The sequence below is a fragment of the Lithobates pipiens genome, unplaced genomic scaffold (assembly GCF_037356315.1).
Source record: "Lithobates pipiens isolate NorthernLeopardFrog02 unplaced genomic scaffold, aLitPip1_a1.2 Scaffold_13, whole genome shotgun sequence".
Lineage (NCBI taxonomy): Eukaryota > Metazoa > Chordata > Amphibia > Anura > Ranidae > Lithobates > Lithobates pipiens.
The window spans coordinates 13,177,787-13,196,786 of record NW_027507718.1 but is presented as its reverse complement, the minus strand read 5'-3'; the positions used below and the strand labels follow the sequence as shown (position 1 = coordinate 13,196,786).

Here is a 19,000-nt window from a genome sequence, read left to right as displayed (position 1 = left end):
GCGGGGATGCCCGCGGCGATCGAGTCCGCGGGTCCCGCGACCGGACTCACGGGGGTCCCGACCAGCGTGGGAGCGCGCCGCCGGCGGCGCGCTCCCGGTGGCAGGGCGGCAAATTTAAAGGGACGTACATGTACGCCCATTTGCCTGCCCGTGCCATTCTGTCGATGTACATCGTCGTGCGCTGGTCGGCAAGTGGTTAAAATATACAAAAGGTACTGTAAAGTGGAAATAATGGCTACATACTGTATGTAGCCTTTATTTTAACTTTAAATTACCTTTTCTATATTTGAATAGCTTTTAAAGTAAAACAAAATAATAATTTGCTCCTTTTGAATGTAGTGAAAGGATCAGTTCCTGTATATTTCCAGACATTTGTTCCATACCTTAGTTGGGTGCTTAGAGAATATGAACATGAGGAGTATATACATCACAAGGCCACCAAAGGAAATCAGTTGATTGCTTCCCATTCTTGCAGTGTCAAAAATAAGCCACAATATAATGGCAGCAACCAGGCTTAGCCATATTAACCTAAGGATAAGACAGCAATTGTAAAATTCAACATAGCCAACAAAAATATTGAAATACTTTTTACAATAATAATAATAATCATAGTAATCATAGACAGCATACTACAGAGATTCAAAAGTAACTAAAACGGTATCTGAGGAACACAAATTGAAAAAATTCCATTTAATTCAGGTTTAATATTAAAAACAAATGCACATATCCATCTATGTCTCCATGCTTAATTTTGCTGAGAAACCACTTTGAAAAACACCCCCTTATCATTTCTGGCTGCAGCCAAGGCAAGTGATTTATGTAGCATATAATTGCTGGAATCCATCTGCCCTTAGCTCACACATGCAGGTAGCAGGGTGTGCTTAGCTTGGGAAGACCATCCTCCCCTCCTGAAGACTCCTAGGATGTATGACATAATTTGCCAAGGCCTGGAAATCAGGAAGTAACTGAATAAATGTAAACAAAACAGTTTAAAACAAGCAAATATGATATACTTTCCAGTCTATGTATTAATGCTAGCCTGGCGGTTTTCCAGAGTGTGGCTCCGGGGGTTAAATTTCAGTACCATTAGCGGTAACCCCAAGCCACACTCGGGATTGCATTGCAGGATCCTGGTACAGGTTACTTACCTTGTCCCCAGGATCCTGCGATGTCCCCCTGCTGTGTCTGCGGGCTGTGTCCTCCGCCCGAAGCTCTGTGTCCCGGGCTCCATTTCCTGCGAGCGGCGCGACGCATGGGGCAGAGCACAGCGGCAAATTAAAAAAATAGAAAATTCATAACACATACAGTACACTGTAATCTTACAGATTACATTACTGTATGAAATCATTTCACATCCCTTTTGTCCCTGGTGCTTTGTCCAATGCCCTGAATGCAGTTTTATATGATATATACTGTTCTTTCTGCCTGAAAACTTGAGATTGTCCATGGCAACTGAAAAGTGTTCCTTTACGTCAAAAATGGTTTTAGACCAGCTAGAAAACAGCGATAGTAAATTAGAACACTTGCAGAATTGAGCGATAGTGATTGATGGGGAAATCAATTTTATTATTATTATATTACTATTTTTTATAATTATTTATAGTTATTTATTATATTATAATTTATGATTTTGTGTTTCAAACTTTATCATACCTCAGATATCTACTAGACTCTTGTTTGTACAGATTTAAGTATGTTATTGCTAAGCATTACAGGCCTACAATACAAAACGCCAAATTTCTATGCAAAACAATTGTACCGCTTTGAGATACAAAAATCTGACATATTCATACTGCCAGGGTGGCTACAATAAGTAATGTTGATTACAAGAGTTTAGTTCCATTTTCAGTTGTACATGTGTGCATTGACTGCGTAGTAATCATAAAAAGTAAACTCAGCAATAATATTTATTTACCATTTCATCCAAAACCATTGTTTCTTGAGGAATGCTCCAACCGGTGAGAAGAATGTCACAATTTTGCCTTCATATCTGTCAATAAATAAATCCCAGCATACAAAAAAGATGACCAGTATAGTAAGTACAAAGAGAGCCAATGCCCTTCTGAAGTTCAACACGCAAGCTGCAATCACCAATGCCAGGATACCTAAGGAAAACACAAATAGCGCTTTAGAACACACAGCATTACCGTTCACATTTTGAAACAATGACTGAAACAATAGAAATAATTGTTATATAAGCAGCAAGCAAATAGTCGCTATATCCAAAAAAGAGTTTTGTATTCACTGTACACTTCTAGGTCATGTGACATGTTCCTGCTATAGGTCTTAAAACTCTCCCTGACCACCTAGCTAGCTATGGCTGTTGCATCCTCTGTAATATTAAAGAATAAAGAATTCAACAGGGAGATTGAGATTCCCCCATGAGGACATAGCAATTGTTTAGATCGAGAGGTGTTTGCATTGGATTTCCCCAGAGTCCCTGAGAGAGAGAAAAAAGGGTCAGGTGGTTTAAGGCTCCTGAATCTATGAAACACTAATGCTGCGTACACATGACCAGACTTCCTGGTGGAATAGGTCTGATGGAACGATCCCGTCGGACATTCCAATCGTGTGTGGGCTTCATCTGCCTTTTTTTTTCAAAAAATCAGACGGACCTAGAAATAGAACATGTTTTAAATCTTCCCGCCGAAACTCCGCCGGACCTAGTTCCTATCGGGAAGCCCATTCGTCTGTCTGCTGGTCCGACGGACCAAATATGATGCAAGGGCAGCTACAGCACATGCCCGCAAGAATGTTTCACACTGGTTCTCGGCTACAGGGTACTGTACATCTGTACTGTACATCTCGCGCTCCCTGCAATAGGAAAAACACATATTCCTATTGCAGCGAGCGTTAGAGAGAGGCGACAATGTCGCTGCGGTCTGGTATGGATTTTAAGGGGCCAAAAAAACGTGTGGAGGTTCCCCCAAAGTCCATACCAGACCCTTACCAGAGCATGCAGCCTGGCCGGTCAGGAAAGGGGGTGGGGACGAGCGAGCGCCCTCCCTCCTGAGCCGTACCAGGCCGCATGACCTCAACATGGGGGGTGGGTGCTTTGGGTGATGTCACCTGGTGACCCCGCCCCTTATGATGGCACAGCCCCGGGAGTGTGCATCACCTGGTGACCCCAGGACTGACATCACCTGGTGTCCCCATCCCTTGCCTATATAAGTCATAGCGCACCGTGCCTACAGCATTACAGCGGGAGAGAGTGTTGTGTCAACCTCAGAAGAAGAGAACATTGAAGAAGATGATGGAAGAGACCGGGCCACCGCTAGCAAAAGAGCAGAAGATAGCGGAGGAGCCCGGGAGAAGAATCGGGGAGCGAGAGAAGAGGCCGGAGAGCGGGAGAAGAACCAGAGACCGGGAGAGAAGGCTGGAGAGCGGGAGAAGAGGCCGGAGAGAGAGCGGAGGAGTTGGAAGAGACCCCCGAAGACAGAAGAGACCCCCTGAGCTGCCTAATAAAATACTTTAAAAACCTGTCTAGTGTGTTTTTTTTTATTGACACTTTTCCCCCAGGTGAATGGGTAGGGGTACGATACTTATTCACATAGGGTGGGGGGTCGGGATCTGGGGGACCCCCTTATTAAAGGGGGCTCCCGGATTCCGATAAGCCCCCCGCCTGCAGACCCCGACAACCACCGGCCAGGGAAGAGGCCCTTGTCCTCATCAACATAGGGATAAGGTGCTTTGGGGTGGGGGGGCACAGGGTGCCCCCTTCCCCGAAGCACCCACCCCCCATGTTGAAGGCATGCGGCCTGGTATGGCTCAGGAGAGGGAGGGCGCTTGCTCGTCCCCACCCCCTTTCCTGACCGGCCAGGCTGCGTGCTCGGATAAGGGTCTGGTATGGACCTTGGGGGGGACCCCCACACAGTTTTTTTCGGTGTAGGGGTTCCCCTTAAAATTCATACCAGGTGCCGGCTCCTGTGATGGGCCTCGCAAGGTGTCAATCTCACCAATAAAAGATTGACTTCCTTTTCTAGTCCCGTTGTACCTCATCTCGTTCAAAATGAATGGACTTTAGTTCATGTGTGGGCAAGTCTGTTCATTCGGAAGTCTGTCGTAACTCCGTCGAAAGTCCGTCGGGAAGACCGTCGGACCTAGTCTGCTGGAAAGTCCGGTCGTGTGTACATTACAGTACAGTGTGGCATTAGTTATTTATTTTGGGTGGACTGATCCTTTAAGTATGTGCTGGCTATTGCCAGTTTTATTACAGAAACAACACGATCTGGTAAATGAAATATATATACTATTTGTAAGTACCGTGTCTTGCAAATAATTCTCTTGCTAGGAATGATATCTTTGAAACTGTCTAGCTCAGTGGTATTATATTCTTACCTGCCAACAAAATGCTATAGATGACATACTTTATTATAGTTTTATGTTTCCTGTAGAAGGTACATGCAGCATCATATTTCATTTCAAAGCAACTGTGAGGAAAGATTTAAGGTGATTAAAGAGACATAAAATGAACAGTGTTGACTTAGCAGTACTTATAAATGTTACAATGATGGTTATGCTTTGGCACTTGCTCTCTGCTCTGATACAGGCTTACATGTGCCTTGTGTGCAGCAGTGCTAACACTACTAAATTATCATTAGCGATATCTGCATCTGCTATATCAATGTTTTCTCAGCCTATTTTGATGTGGAGCTCTTGGTTTACTTCCATAGTAGAATATAAGAGCAGCGGGAAATCAATTAAAAAACATCTACCCAACTATAAAAGGCCTGGTAATACTAGTGCGTAACTATGCATGTTGAGATAAACAGCCCAATTGTTTGGACCAATAGGAAACCCAATGGGCTTCCAAAACTCCACAATACACTAAAACTGGACATGTAGCATTTTTTTAATGCAGTGCACTACAACACACAGATCACATTCAGCATTGTAATGAGCTAAAATGCAAGTGCATTGGGGAATAGTATCGTACTGTGCTAAATGGGTCACTGTATATTGTAGTACTGCGTTGTAATTGCTGGAATCCATGCTTTTTTTTCCATGTGGTACCACAACACACTAATGTAAACAAGCCCTTAGTGTTAAATATAATTTTGCAATTATTCATACAAATAAACTTCTTTACTGCTTGAAATTTGAGATTGTCAAACCTTCTCATCCTTTCACCCTTTAAGAAGGAACATGCTCACCTAACTGTAGGCAGTAGAAGCCCGACTACACAAAGATTGCATTCTAAAGTTTATAGGCCACTGTGCTATGTAATGGCTGCACAGAAAATTATTATCACCTTTTCGATGCAACTGCTCTGAGGAACCACTTACTGTATTGGGAGCCTCAAATCTGTTTATTATTTGGTCCAACAAACAGACCAGTCCATCCAAGGTACAAAACACTCTAATGCGCTTATGTGTAAGCTCTTTATTAAATTAAATTTGTTAGGATGTTTTGTACCTTGGATGGACTGGTCTACTTATTGAATCGGTTTATAAACAGATTTGAGGCTTTCAATACAGTGCTTTCAATACAGTGAGCAGTTCCCCTTTGTTCTTTTGGAGCAGTCGTGGAGTCCACTGTAGTGGCTGACAACTACAAGGAACCAACTCCTGTCGTCTGTGGTGGTGTGGGAATTGAAGCTTGCAGGGGAGTATCTGCTATTTTTCTACTTTTTTGATGCAAAGTTACATGAATATTGGTGGCACATGACTTGGAAGCAAATGGAATGTTTTCAAAAAAGAGCAAATTTTCTGAGTTTCAAAAAATTACCCTTTGCAGTCAGTCTAAAAAATAATCGCAGAGTGCAAGTGTTTTAACCATAGAATCCAATTTTTTTTTTAAAACAGACCTGGCCTCCAATCTATTTTTTCATGTTAACTGATGTGCTAATGAATCCATGAGTATAATTGTATTTGCTGCTTAAAGAGCTCATTTTTCTTTCTCTGCTATAGGATGGCACTATCTTCGCTCAGGCGGCACCCAGGCTCAAGATTTATTTCCCAGTCGAGGATACTTGCCAAAGGAAGACATAATCATATACACCCAGGTGTAATTGCACAGCCCAGTTCCCTGATGCAGCCCTTCATCTTGAGAGCTGCCAGAAAGTTACAATGTCTCAATAGTCCCAATATCAGTGGTCACTGGAGTGTGGGAGTATGAGAAATGCTTTCCTCCTGTCAGCGGTAGACTGACAACAAAATTCTTCTAATATGCTTTTCTTATGCCTAGGTACTGGTATTTGAACCCAAGAAGTGCTTTTCAATTGCTATACATTGAGAAAGTATCTTTTACTTAGATCTTTGGCTATTGTAGTTATATTTGATAAATAGTTTACCTCTTATGTTTTTCATCTGCATCATCATATTTAGCCGGAGGCAGTGGACTGTCTTCTAGCTAAATGGAAGATCCAAAAAAGTGATAAAGAACCAATAAAATAAATTCTAAATACGCTTACATTTTAAATATTAATGAGGTTTGTAACTACAATTTAGAAAGATATCACAAACAATTTCTCCATATACTTATCACAAGCTGTCTTATGTTAAGGATCAGTAGTTCTAGCTTGCATATGTTACAGATCCACATGTTCAGTATTACTTTGAAGTCACTTTTCATGAAGACTGCATAAATACACAATACTATAATGATGCAACTGGATTTACATTTCAATCTACCTAAGTTGTAATTAAACAAATTATGATTAAGGAGGAAAGTTACTTTCTTCCCACACATGAGCTAATTACTGAATCTACTTAGTGTTCCTTGTAAGGGTAGTTTAGAAAACAAGCCATCTTAACATTGGGTATTTGTATATGTGCGTAGTTTACTTGGGGGATGCTTCCATAAGAATAAGAGCTGCAGTGTCAATGCTGCTACACGACCAAGTCCTTACTACAGTATATAATTGACTGCTTGCCCAATTTTTTTCTCTGAAGCTCATTTATAGTTGTGCAGAAGTTATTGTCAGCAATGTAAATGTGCAGCGAATTGATATACAGTAAACGTTTTGCCACAAAACTTTTTTAACCTTAGTATTACTACACATACTCATATTATTGGCTTATCTTACCTGCCTAATAATGATAGAATCTTTATTCGCATGCTTCCTGTCTTGAAAATCATTATTGTTAGGTGTGTCTTTGTATTCAGAATCATCATTCTAATAATAAGAAAAACAGGTTATGTGTACTATTAACCATTTGTAAAAAAAATCAAAAAAATATAAACGCAATGATAAGCTGTAGCTGAGTCTTTAATGGAATGTAGATCATAAATTCCCTAATAGTTCTAGAATTTGAATGTCCAGCAAAAGTTTTTCTAATTTATAGTTTTAGAGTTTGGTGTGGACTGCCAGAATGGCAAAGTGTTAGAACCTCTGTCATGCTTTTACACCTGTTAGGGAAACCTCCTCTTACTCAGTGGCTTCTACCAAAGTGGGACACAGATATCAATAATAATGAGATTCCCCCAACATCATGTCTTTGTAACTACCACCAATGGGATAGGAAGTAACAAATGTTTTGACCCTTGCTTGCTAAAACTATATATGTATATATTTATATTTATTTGAGCTGCTGGTGGGTAGGATTGTGGATGGTGTGTAAGTGTAATCTAGGTTTCTCAGACAGATGAGGTGGGATGGTTTCTGGCTGATGTGGGATACACAAACATTTTGTACCAGCCCGGCCTCATTTCAAAGAACAGTGGACTGCATTCTTTCTTAGACCTACAAAAAAGATATGATTAGGCATATCTAGAATATGTTATTTTTTTTTGTCTTGATTAGGATTCCCACCTACAGAAGATCCTGGAAGTTCAAGACTTCATTTGTAAGGCTTGTTATCAGACAATCCAAAACAATGCATGATAGGCATTGGAGGAGCCTGAAATATGGGCTACAGCATTGGGCAGGGATGGTAAACAGCATTGGGCAGGGGTCGTAATGCCTTCAATAGGCAACACTGAAACATTAAAAGTTGGCCTTAGGCAGACTACTACCCAAGGTTTATGCCTAAGTTTGTTACTATAGCTGCTCCACTTATGGCCCTCACTAAAGTAGTCTAGTCCTGAATTGAATAAATAGGCATAGAGAGCTTTTCAAGAGATGAGGGTAGTATTGTGTAAGAGATCAGAGTTAACCACTCTCAATTTCAGTCAATAATTGCTTGTACAAACTGATGCCTCTGACGTTGGTCATCCAGTAACATACCTCAGCTGAACACTAACCTCTTCAGAGAGGAACTATTTATTAGTGTAAAGGAAATACCTGGCTATGAAGTGGGCATTAGAGTCAATAAGGTACAGGTACTCCTCACTTAACGACCAGGCTCCGCTCCAACGATCAGGCCCTTAAACAAATTGGTTCTTAAACGAGGAGTCACAAGAAATCAATATTTTAAGCATTCCTACTACTGTACTGAACTGTATTGTGAAAGAAAGGTCTAAACACAAAACTCCAGCTCAATAAATTTTGTTTTAATTTGCATAAGTATGGAACACACATGAAAATTCTGTACTGTACAGTACAATACAATGATGTACAGGACATCGTTCAGGTGGAGAGAGCTTGTCAAAGTCAAGTCAAAGCAGTCGTTTAACAGGATAAATAAAAGTGCAGGACAAACCTGTTTGGACTGTATCTGGTTGCCCCTGTCTCATGCACTGCTAATGCCAGTTGAGCCTGCCCATCACAATATATATATATATATATATATATATATATATATATATATATATATATATATATATATATTTTTTTTTTTTTTTTTTTTTTAATAACTTAGATCTAACATTAACCATAAAAATGTTTCCCTATCTTTTTTGCAAGTCATTCATTCATCAGATTACCATGTCATTTTAGAATATTTGGAATATTATTGATATATTATGTGTATGTGTGTAGGTGTATATTATATTATACACCTGTCATGAGATACATATAGAGGCTGCTGTTTGTGACAGTCTGACCTTCTGCAAATGCTATCTGACTGATTGTTATGCTAACCCAATAGCTTAAAGTAAATGTATTGCTAAATATTCTTTTTATTGTTTTGGATAAAGCAAGAAATAGTTAGAACCCTGTAATATTTTTATTGTTGTCTATGTCCTTTCTTAATAGATTTACTCCTTCTATTTTTATAGGTAATCATTGTCACTGAGACCAAAAGTGTTTTCACAAAAAATAAAAGGTGAGCGTATATATTATTATGGGGACACATATTCTGGCAGCAGCTTTCTAAGAGGGGAGATTCCCTTCACTTTGTAGAGATTTTCTCTCACTTCCTGTTTAATTTGTTGATTTGTAATCACTGCAGGGAAGTAACACTGCAACTTCTGGTAACCTGACAGAAAGCTCTTTTTGCTTTTGGCACTGAAACATTGAAACTTTCCAATTAACCTTCATGAATAGAGCTGCCTGCTCTATGGCTTTATTTGCATTATAGTATTTCATGAAGCTGTATCCCCTAGTTATCAATGATCTACAGCCAGATTCACATATTTGCAGAGTGGTAATGCATAGCAACATGTGGGAATTGGTGCAGTTTGTTTCTAAGCCATTTATTTTCAACAGTGCCCCAACTAAATCCTCTATGTACCACAGCAGACCTGCATTTTAGCACACCACAACTCACAGATGTGAATCACCCATGCATGGGCCTGCATTTTTTTTTTTTTTTTTTGCATTGTGGTATGTTGACAGCCCAATAAAAATGAATTGGCTGCCCTACTAAACGACAGATAAATAGGTTACACACATTAAAATGGAACTGCATTGCATCTGAGCACCACAAACCAAAAAAAGCTATATAATTAATTTTTAATTACATTTTTAATATTCAAAGCATACTCCTCCATCCATCCATGTCTTGCTGCTTTATTTTACTGAGAAACCATTTTGAAAAAAAAAAAAACCCTGACATTTCTGGCTGTGGCCATCTTGAGTAAGGGCAGATGATTCATGTAGCATTTACTTCCTGGAATCCATCTGCCCCTAGCCCAAGCATGGGCTGAGCTGAGAATCCTCTCTCCCTTCCTAAAGACTCCTGGGAAGTATGAGATGATTTACTTGAAAACCAGGAAGTAACTGAGGAAATACAAAAACAAGTTGAAAACAAGTAATTATGATATACTTTCCTATCTATTTACTAATGTTAGCAGCATAAAGATTAGAAGTGTTTGAGAGAGTGAAAGTTCCACTTTAATGTGTTTGTAGTATTGCACTGCAATCATGTGAACCTGGCCTAAAGCTTTACCTATTTTCTAAATGGCCCGGAGAGTGTTTAGCACTCTTGCCTTTTATAAGTAAAAAATCAAAAGACCCACGCTCTGACCAATAATAGTAGGAGCACCTATTCAAGTCTGAACACCGGACTTAACCAATAATATAAATGAACAACATGTGCACTTGCCTCTTTAAATTGTATACAAGCTGACAATCAGCAAATATGTGTGATTACGTGTAAGCAATGACCTTATTAATGAAAAAAAATTATTTGTCACATTCATAAATACCATTATAAAATGAAACCACAGTGCTAGTGCATAAATAAATAAATAACCCCATCATAAAAATGATCAAGTCCAGGAAAAGTTCAGATGCACAAATCCAAAAAGTGTTGATCATTTGTGAAATAGTCTGAAAAAAGTCCCAATTCCAACAAACTAAAACTCTGTGAAACAGTGCTTCTCGGAAAATTTGCTCTAATGGTCCAACACTGGGATAAGACTAGTCATGCAAGGCAGCTTACCAGATGTACTAGTTTCAACAAAGGAGGTCTCACAGTGCTTATACAGTAGCTGACAAAAGTGAGTACACCCCTCACAATTTTGTAAATAATTTATTATACCTTTTCATGTGAAAACACTGAAGAAATTACACTTTGCTACAATGTAGTACAGCTTGTATAGCAGTGTACATTTGCTGTCCCCTCAAAATAACTCAACACACAGCCAATAATGTCTAAACCGCTGGCAACAAAAGTGAGTACATCCCTAAGTGAAAATGTCCAAATTGAGCCCAAAGTGTCAATATTTTGTGTGGCCACCAATATTTTCTAGCACTGCCTTATGACAGCAATTTTATACTTGATGTTAAAAGTTGTTCTTTTGTGACCTTAGGTGTTCCCATATGGTGGGCTCATTAACAAATTAAGAAATGTGTATGACTACACAGTGATAATCATAGCACTATTCATAATTACTCTTTCTGAGTCAGTAATTCATAAGTCAGTCATAGCTATAAATATCCAATAAATCAGCAACTGCAACCTACAGTGGAATCACAACACTCATAACTTTTTACTCCCACGTTACAAATACACGCCTCACCTCTAGGGATAGGAGGAATTGCCACAATTTTTAAGCCTGTAAATACAGTATACTGCTCCATATATAGACAATTCCTGTTGTGCAAAGCCCTAATCTCAAGAATTCAATAGAATAGAATATAAGCTATACAGTAGTTAGCAGAATACATTTGTTATAAACATAAAAATAGGACATCATCAAAAGAACAATGTATAATATGGCAGTCACAATTAACTAGTGGAACTGTAAGGAGAGGTGTTATGCCGTGTACACACGGTTGGACTTTCCGGCAGAAAAAGTCAGACGGAATCATTTCATCAGATATTCCGATCATGTGTGGGCTTCATCTGACTTTTTTTTTCAAAAATTCTGACCTAGAAATAGAACATGTTTTAAATATTTCCGAAGGAACCAATTCCTATTGGGAAAACCATTAGTCGGTATGCTATTCCGACGGACCAAAAACTACGCAGCTATTGGCTACTGGCTATTGAACTTCCTTTTTCTAGTCCCGTCGTACATAATCACGTTCTAAATGAATGGACTTTGGTGTGATTGCGTGTAGGCAAGTCAGTTTCAGAGGAACTTCATCGGAAAGACCGTCAGAGTTTATTCTGACGGAAAATATGGTTGTGTGTACATGGCATTAGGGTTTCCGTGTAGCAGAAAGAGTGGCTTTGTCATGCTGCCATACTAGTTCTAGTTCCGCTTCATGTATTTCGATTTCTCTCTACCACTTGAGCTAGATCACCATGTAAATAAAGCCCTTACTCAAAGTAAAGCATCTGTCACTATAGTTGGAGCAGAGACTTTCATGGTGCTTTTGCTCTGCATAGACTGACCTCTCCTAGATTGTTCTTCACAGTTGCCCTGCAGTTACAGTGTGCTTAAACCCAAGAAAAATATGTAATATAAAGAAGTATACCAGACTTTGGAAGCGGTGGCTACATTAATATTATTTTTTTACAGACCCATTTTCTTTTATTTTCACTTGGTAAACCTGCCAGCAACACATTTCCTGTCCTAGGGTGACAACGCTAACTCACTGTAATGTATCTGGGGGAGCAGCATTGTAACCCCCCCCCCTTATATACTGCTCTTCTCTGTAACGAGGGGGGGGGGGTGTTCTGTAGTGCAAACACGCTCCCTGATAACACGTTTGAGATAAGATTACACAGGACACTGGACAGCACTGGATTTCTGGCAGGCTAGATTGCCTTTTTTGCACTTTTTGAATAGATATAACACAATAGTTTCACTGGTATATAACAAACCAAATAAGAGAAGTTCATTTTTAGGGTATACTTTAAAAGAGAAGTTCAGGATTTTTTTTTTAAAGAATCATATTTACCTAGATGCTGCATCTGTCCCCCACCGGCTCTAAGACTGAGAACTGAGTGATTAAACAGCGCTGATCGCTCTGTTCTAAGTGCCTTGTGAGCAGAGAGCTGGTGACTCTGCTCTGTTTCAGCCTGCTGTCTGCTGAAAACAGGTCACAGAAGTGCAGAACAAACTGCACTCCTGTTATCTGCAGGAGAGCTTTGGCTGTACTTCTCCTTTAAGTATTTTAAGTACACAGAGCAGGTTCGGGAGGGAGAACTCAGCGGGGAGAAGGAGCCAGGACCGCTAGCGAGCAATCAGAGGAGAGAAGGATCAGGGTTGCTGTATGCAAAACCATTGCAGATGTGGAGTAGGTAAGTATAACATGTTTGTTGTTTGAAAAAAATCCTTTACAATCACATTAAAATGTTTTAAGTATACTTTAAGTATACAGGCATAGGAGGAGCTCTACTATTGAAGTGAAGTGCATGTTTCAGTATCTATCCTCACTTCTATAAATTAATCATCTTAGATCATCTTTGTGTAGCCCCCAGACATTAAAATGCACCAATAGAATGTTGGCAGTAATTGAGGGTTTGTCCACTTGCCTAAGACTTGTCATAGCTCACTACTACTACTACTACTATGAAGCATGGGGTCCCACAAAAAGATTTGGATGGGACTTCCTGGCTCTCACTGAAGCAGTTGACAGTGTTAATTGTGACAATATGTGTCATTGATTTTAACATAAAGTGTGTGTAAATCTAGGGCAGCCAGTTGAAGAGCTGTGAGCATAGCTGAACTACTAGCAACCAGTTAAAAAAACTTAGAGTTGTAGTAGCAAAAATAATAATAATAACCATTATGTTTATGATGAATAAATACGGTTGCACACAATTACTTTATAACCCTAATAAAACATTATTTAGCTATTTCGGGACCAGCATTTTAACCCTCTTCCTGTCCTGGCCGTTTTTTTTTTTAAAGTTTTCACTGTTGTGACAGTTAAGGCCCATACACACGATCAGACTTTTTGACAACAAACATGCAAATTAGCTGTTTTGGAGCAACATCCGACCGTGTGTACGCTCCATCGGACAAACTTTTTTGGTTTTCATCGGACTTTTGTTGGCTGTGCGAACGGACAAACTTTCTGGCAGCAAAAGTCCGATGGAGCAAAGTCTGATCGTGTGTACAGAAAACCATAGGACTTTTGTACAAAGTACAAACAGGCATGCTCAGAACCAATGCAAAAGATCAGACAACAATACAGAAGTTGACCAAAGGGGGCGGTAAAGAGCAGAAAAACCACGTGATTTGATGAAAGTTGGCTGAAAAAGTCCTGCCGTGTGTATGCAATACAAGTTCAGGGCCGACGCCCTTTGTACAAAAATCCAAGGGAAAGTTTGTACAAAGTCCTATCGTGTGTATGGGGCTTTACTCTGTCATACAACATTGTACCCAAATGCATTTTAAATATATTTTTTGAAACAAAGCTTTCTTTTGGTGGTATTTAATAAATTTTGCTTTTTTATACTATATAAAGGAAAAAAGAACAAAAAAATTAACTAACAGTGGTAGGGATATATATCGCAGGCATCAGAAGTGTTTAAGGTACAGAGTACAGGGGTCAGGAGTGTGCAATGCACAGGGTTTAGAGGTAAGGAGTACACATTGCATAGAGTACAGGAGACAAGAGTATGTAACGCATAAAGGACAGTGGTCAGGAGTGCATAACACTCAGAGTGAAGGGGTCAGGAGTAAGTACCACACAAAATACAGGGGTCTGAAGTACATAACACACATGGTGAAGGGGTGAGGAGTAAATAACACACAGAGTGAAGGGGTCAGAAGTGTGTAAACTACAGAGTACAAGGGTCAGGAGTGCATAATGCACAAAGTGCAGGGTTTTAACACAGAGTACAGGGGTAATGCACAGTCAGTAGACAGAATAAAAAAAGAAAAGAAAAACCTCTCTCCCACAGCCCAATGCCCCTCCCCCCTCCTTCCCTAAGATCAAATCCTCCGCCCCCCCCACAGTTTAGATCACCACCCACTCCCACTGGTACAGATCCTTCCCATACCTCTGCTCCTCCCCCCCCAAGTATAGCTCTTTCCCCCCAACTGCAGCTCGCCTCCCACCCCTCCAGTACAGCTCTTCTCCCTGGTACAGCTCTGCCCCCTCAGCACAGCTCTACTTTGCCCTTTGTACAGCTCTGCCCCTTCAGTACAGCTCTACTTTGCACTTTGTACAGCTCTGCCCCCTCAGTACAGCTCTACTTTGCCCTTTGTACAGCTCTGCCCCCTCAGTACAGCTCTACGTTGCCCTTTGTACAGCTCTGCCCCCTCAGTACAGCTTTGCCCCATCAGTACAGCTCTACTTTGCCCTTTGTACAGCTCTGCCCCCTCAGTACACCTCTGCCCCCTCAGTACAGCTCTACAATGCACTTTTGTACAGCTCTGCCCCCTCAGTACAGCTCTGCCCCCTCAGTACAGCTCTACTTTGCCCTTTTGTACAGCTCTGCCCCCTCAGTACAGCTCTTCCACCTCAGTACAGCTCTCCACTCTCCATAAAACACACTTGCCAGACCAGGGCAACTCAGAACAATGGAATTCCTCTCTCGGTTGCGTCATGTGATGGAAGCAGCACCTGCTTTGTGTGCCCAGGGTGGCTACCAGTAGTAGCTACTATGCTGAGGATGGTCTGGATCCTTTCATCCGTCCCCCTGTCAATACCCTATATAAACTAAAATGCCAGAGCAGTACAAACATCTCTGAAATTACCACTTTTTAGAAATTGGACACCCTAAGGCAGTAATGGCGAACCTTGGCACCTCAGATGTTTTGGAACTACATTTCCCATGATGCCCATGCACTCTGAAGTGTGGCTGAGCATCATGGGAAATGTAGTTCCAAAACATCTGGGGTGCCAAGGTTCGCCATCACTGCCCTAAGGTAATATAATTTTTGGACACAATTTTTGTAAATTAAGAAACATGCTAAGATTTAGGGCCGGTTCACACTGCGAGCCGCGGCGAGGCGTCTCCGACTTCCTCGCCGCGACTTGCAGGGGGGGTCAGCGGCGACTTGCAGAGGACTTCTGCATAGAAGTCAATGCAAGTCGCCCCCGAAGTCGCCCCGAAGTAGTACAGGAACCTTTTTTCTGAGTCGGAGCGACTCGAGTCGCTCCTCTCAGAACGGTTCCATTGTACTCAATGGGGACAACTTGCGGGAGCGAGGCGAGGCGAGCCGTGTCGCCTCGCCTCGCGCCGCAGTGTGAACCGGCCCATCGGTGGTTAAAAACAATCAGTTCTAAAGGCTGAAGGTTTATTTACCCTCATGCATGCTATGATGTGAATGAATACAAACTGAAGCACTGTGTACATAAATGGCACTATAAACAATATTGTAATTTTATTAATACAATCTTGCATACATTGTGAAATAAAACATTATAATAACATATTTAAAACAAATGACACAAATGAGATGACATTCAAAGGACACCAGCAAGATGAAATGTCCACAGGCAACATATAAACTTTACGTATTGGCAATCTGGGATTTGCCAATAAAGCTAGAAGCTTATTGTTTGCTATGGGCAACTGCTCCAATTTATGCCTGTATGTTACCTGCAATTGCTTTGCCAGTACAGAAAACCATAAAAAGAAGTACCGTATATACTCGAGTATAGGCCGACCCGAATATAAGCCGAGGCCCCCAATTTACCCCCAAAAAAACTGGCAAACTTATTGACTCGTGTATAAGCCGAGGGTGAGACATGCCTGTCCATCCCTGTGTGTGTGTCCGTCCATCCCTGTGTGTCCGTCCATCCCTGTGTGTCCGTCCATCCCTGTGTGTGTGTGTGTCCATCCATCCATCCATCCCTGTGTGTGTGTGTGTCCATCCATCCATCCATCCCTGTGTGTGTGTGTGTCCATCCATCCATCCATCCCTGTGTGTGTGTGTCTCCATCCATCCATCCATCCCTGTGTGTGTGTGTCTCCATCCATCCATCCCTGTGTGTGTGTGTCTCCATCCATCCATCCCTGTGTGTGTGTGTATCCATCCATCCCTGTGTGTGTGTGTCTCCATCCATCCATCCCTGTGTGTGTGTGTGTGTGTGTGTGTGTGTGTGTGTCCAGCCTACCTGTGTCCCGAGCCTGTGTCCCGAGCCTCCGTCCCGTGCCTTGCCTCCTTGCCTCCGTCCCGTGCCGTGCCTTGCCTCCTTGCCTCCGTCCCGTGCCGTGCCTTGCCTCCTTGCCTCCGTCCCGTGTCGTGCCTTGCCTCCGTCCCGTCCCGTGCCGTGCCTTGCCTTGCCTCCGTCCCGTGCCTTGCCAGGATCGCCGCTCTTCGTCGGCGCCTCGGCGGCCATTCTAAAATTCAAAAGCCGCGCCTCCGCCTTCGCCTGTGATAGGCGGAACACTGAATTTCCCAGCAGCCTGTGTTCCGCCTATCACGGACATCGTCTCATCCTCGTCCGTAGTACGAGGATGAGCGGATGTCCGTGATAGGCGGAACACTGACTGCTGGGAAATTGAGTGTTCCGCCTATCACAGGCGGAGGCGGAGGCGGAGGCGCGGCTTTCGAATTGTAGTATGTCCGCCGTCTGTCTGCTCGATACGCTGATCGAGCAGTCAGACGGCGATGACTCGAGTATAAGCCGAGGGGGGCACTTTCAGCCTCAAAAAAGAGGCTGAAAATCTCGGCTTATACTCGAGTATATACGGTAAATAAATTAGCAAAAGCACTGTGAATATTCAAAGCATTGTGTTGTGGACACAAATATATGAATGAGCACTCTGATCAGAATATATATATCAATATCTTCAGCCAACGTAAGTTCCTTTTGTTTTATTAAATTGTGTAGTGCACAAGCAGCCAGAACAAATTTTCAACATCGATCTGTATTGTCGAGAGTAAAACTATTTACTTTGAAGAACAGATACCAAAAACACATTGGGTGTTATTTACGAAAGGCAAAGCCACTTTGCACTGCAAGTGCACTTGGAAGTGCAGTCGCTCTAAATATAAGGGGTAGATCTGAAATGAGTGGAAGATTTGCTGATTTTATCATCCAATCATGTGCAAGCTAAAACGCTGTTTTTTATTTTCCTTGCATGTCCCCCTCCGATCTATAGTGACTTTACTTCCAGGTGCACTTGCAGTGCAAAGTGGAGTTTCCTTAGTAAATAACCCCCGTTGCCTGTCTATATATAAAAAATATTTATGTTTCTCTCAGTTCATGACCACTGTATGAGCACATTACAGTGCATCTGGAAAGTATTCACAGAGCTTCAATTTTTCCACATTTTGTTATGTTACAGCCTTTGCTATAACACTCAAAATTGAGCTCAGGTGCGTCCTGTTTCCACTGGTCTTCCTTGTGGTAAGTTCAGTTGATTAGACATGATTTAGAAAGGCACACACCTATCTATATAAGGTCTCACAGTTAACAGTGCATATCAGAGCACAAACCAAGCCATGAAGTCCAAGGAATTGTCTGTAGACCTCCGAGACAGGATTGTATCAAGGCCCAGATTTGGGGAAGGGTACAGAAAAAAGTTTGCACCATTGAAGGTCCCAATGAGCATAGTGGCCTCCATCATCCGTAAATGGAAGAAGTTTGGAACCACCAGGACTTTTCTTAAAGCGGGCCGTCTGGCCAAACTGAGCGATCGAGGGAGAAGGGCCTTAGTCAGGGAGGTGACCAAGAACCCAATGGTCACTCTGACAGAGCTCCAGCATTTCTCTGGGGAGAGAGTAGAACCTCCCAGAAGAACAACCATCTCTACAGCATTCCACCAAGCAGGCCTGTATGGTAGAGTGGCCAGAATCCGATTGACCATCTCTGGAATGATCTGAAAATGGCTGTGCATTGACGCTCCCCATCCAACCTGATGGAGCTTGAGAGGTCCTACAAAGAAGAATGGGGGAAACTCCAGAAAAATAGGTGTGCCAAGCCTGTAGCATCATATTAAAAATGACTTGAGGCTGTAATTGGTGCTAAAGGTGCTTCACCAAAGTATTGAGCAAAGGCTGTGAATACTTATGTACATATGATACATATGATATGTACATGTGATTTTTTTTTGTTTTTTATTTTGAATAAATTTGCAAAGAGTTCAATCAAACTTCTTTCAAATTGATGTTATGTGGTATTGTTTGTAGAATTTTAAGGAAAATAATAAATTTAATCCATTTTGGAATAAGGCTGTAACATAACAAAACGTGGAAAAAGTGAAGCACTGTGAATAGTTTCTGGATGCACTGTATATTAAGTCCAAATGCCTCATTAAAACAGGTTATTGTGGGCCTTCACATATTGCAGATTTCACTCCCCAATAGTGGCTGAAGTGTTAGGCCGCGTACACACGGGCGGACTGTTCGCTCAACTTTGTCCGCTGAACTGTGT

General features: G+C 41.6%; 1 protein-coding gene across 1 annotated transcript in view; it reads right to left on the bottom strand.

The window, feature by feature from the left end:
- The window catches only part of SLC28A3 (solute carrier family 28 member 3), a 95,531-nt gene that overhangs the window by 61,595 nt on the left and 14,936 nt on the right, over positions 1-19,000 (bottom strand). Inside the window, exons 2-6 of the mRNA XM_077474854.1 lie at positions 7,028-7,117; positions 6,293-6,351; positions 4,339-4,430; positions 1,916-2,105; positions 384-528 (exon numbers count right to left, since the gene is read on the bottom strand). Of these exons, the coding sequence (XP_077330980.1) occupies positions 384-528; positions 1,916-2,105; positions 4,339-4,430; positions 6,293-6,351; positions 7,028-7,117 (576 nt within the window). The remainder of the gene's footprint in view (positions 1-383; positions 529-1,915; positions 2,106-4,338; positions 4,431-6,292; positions 6,352-7,027; positions 7,118-19,000) is intronic.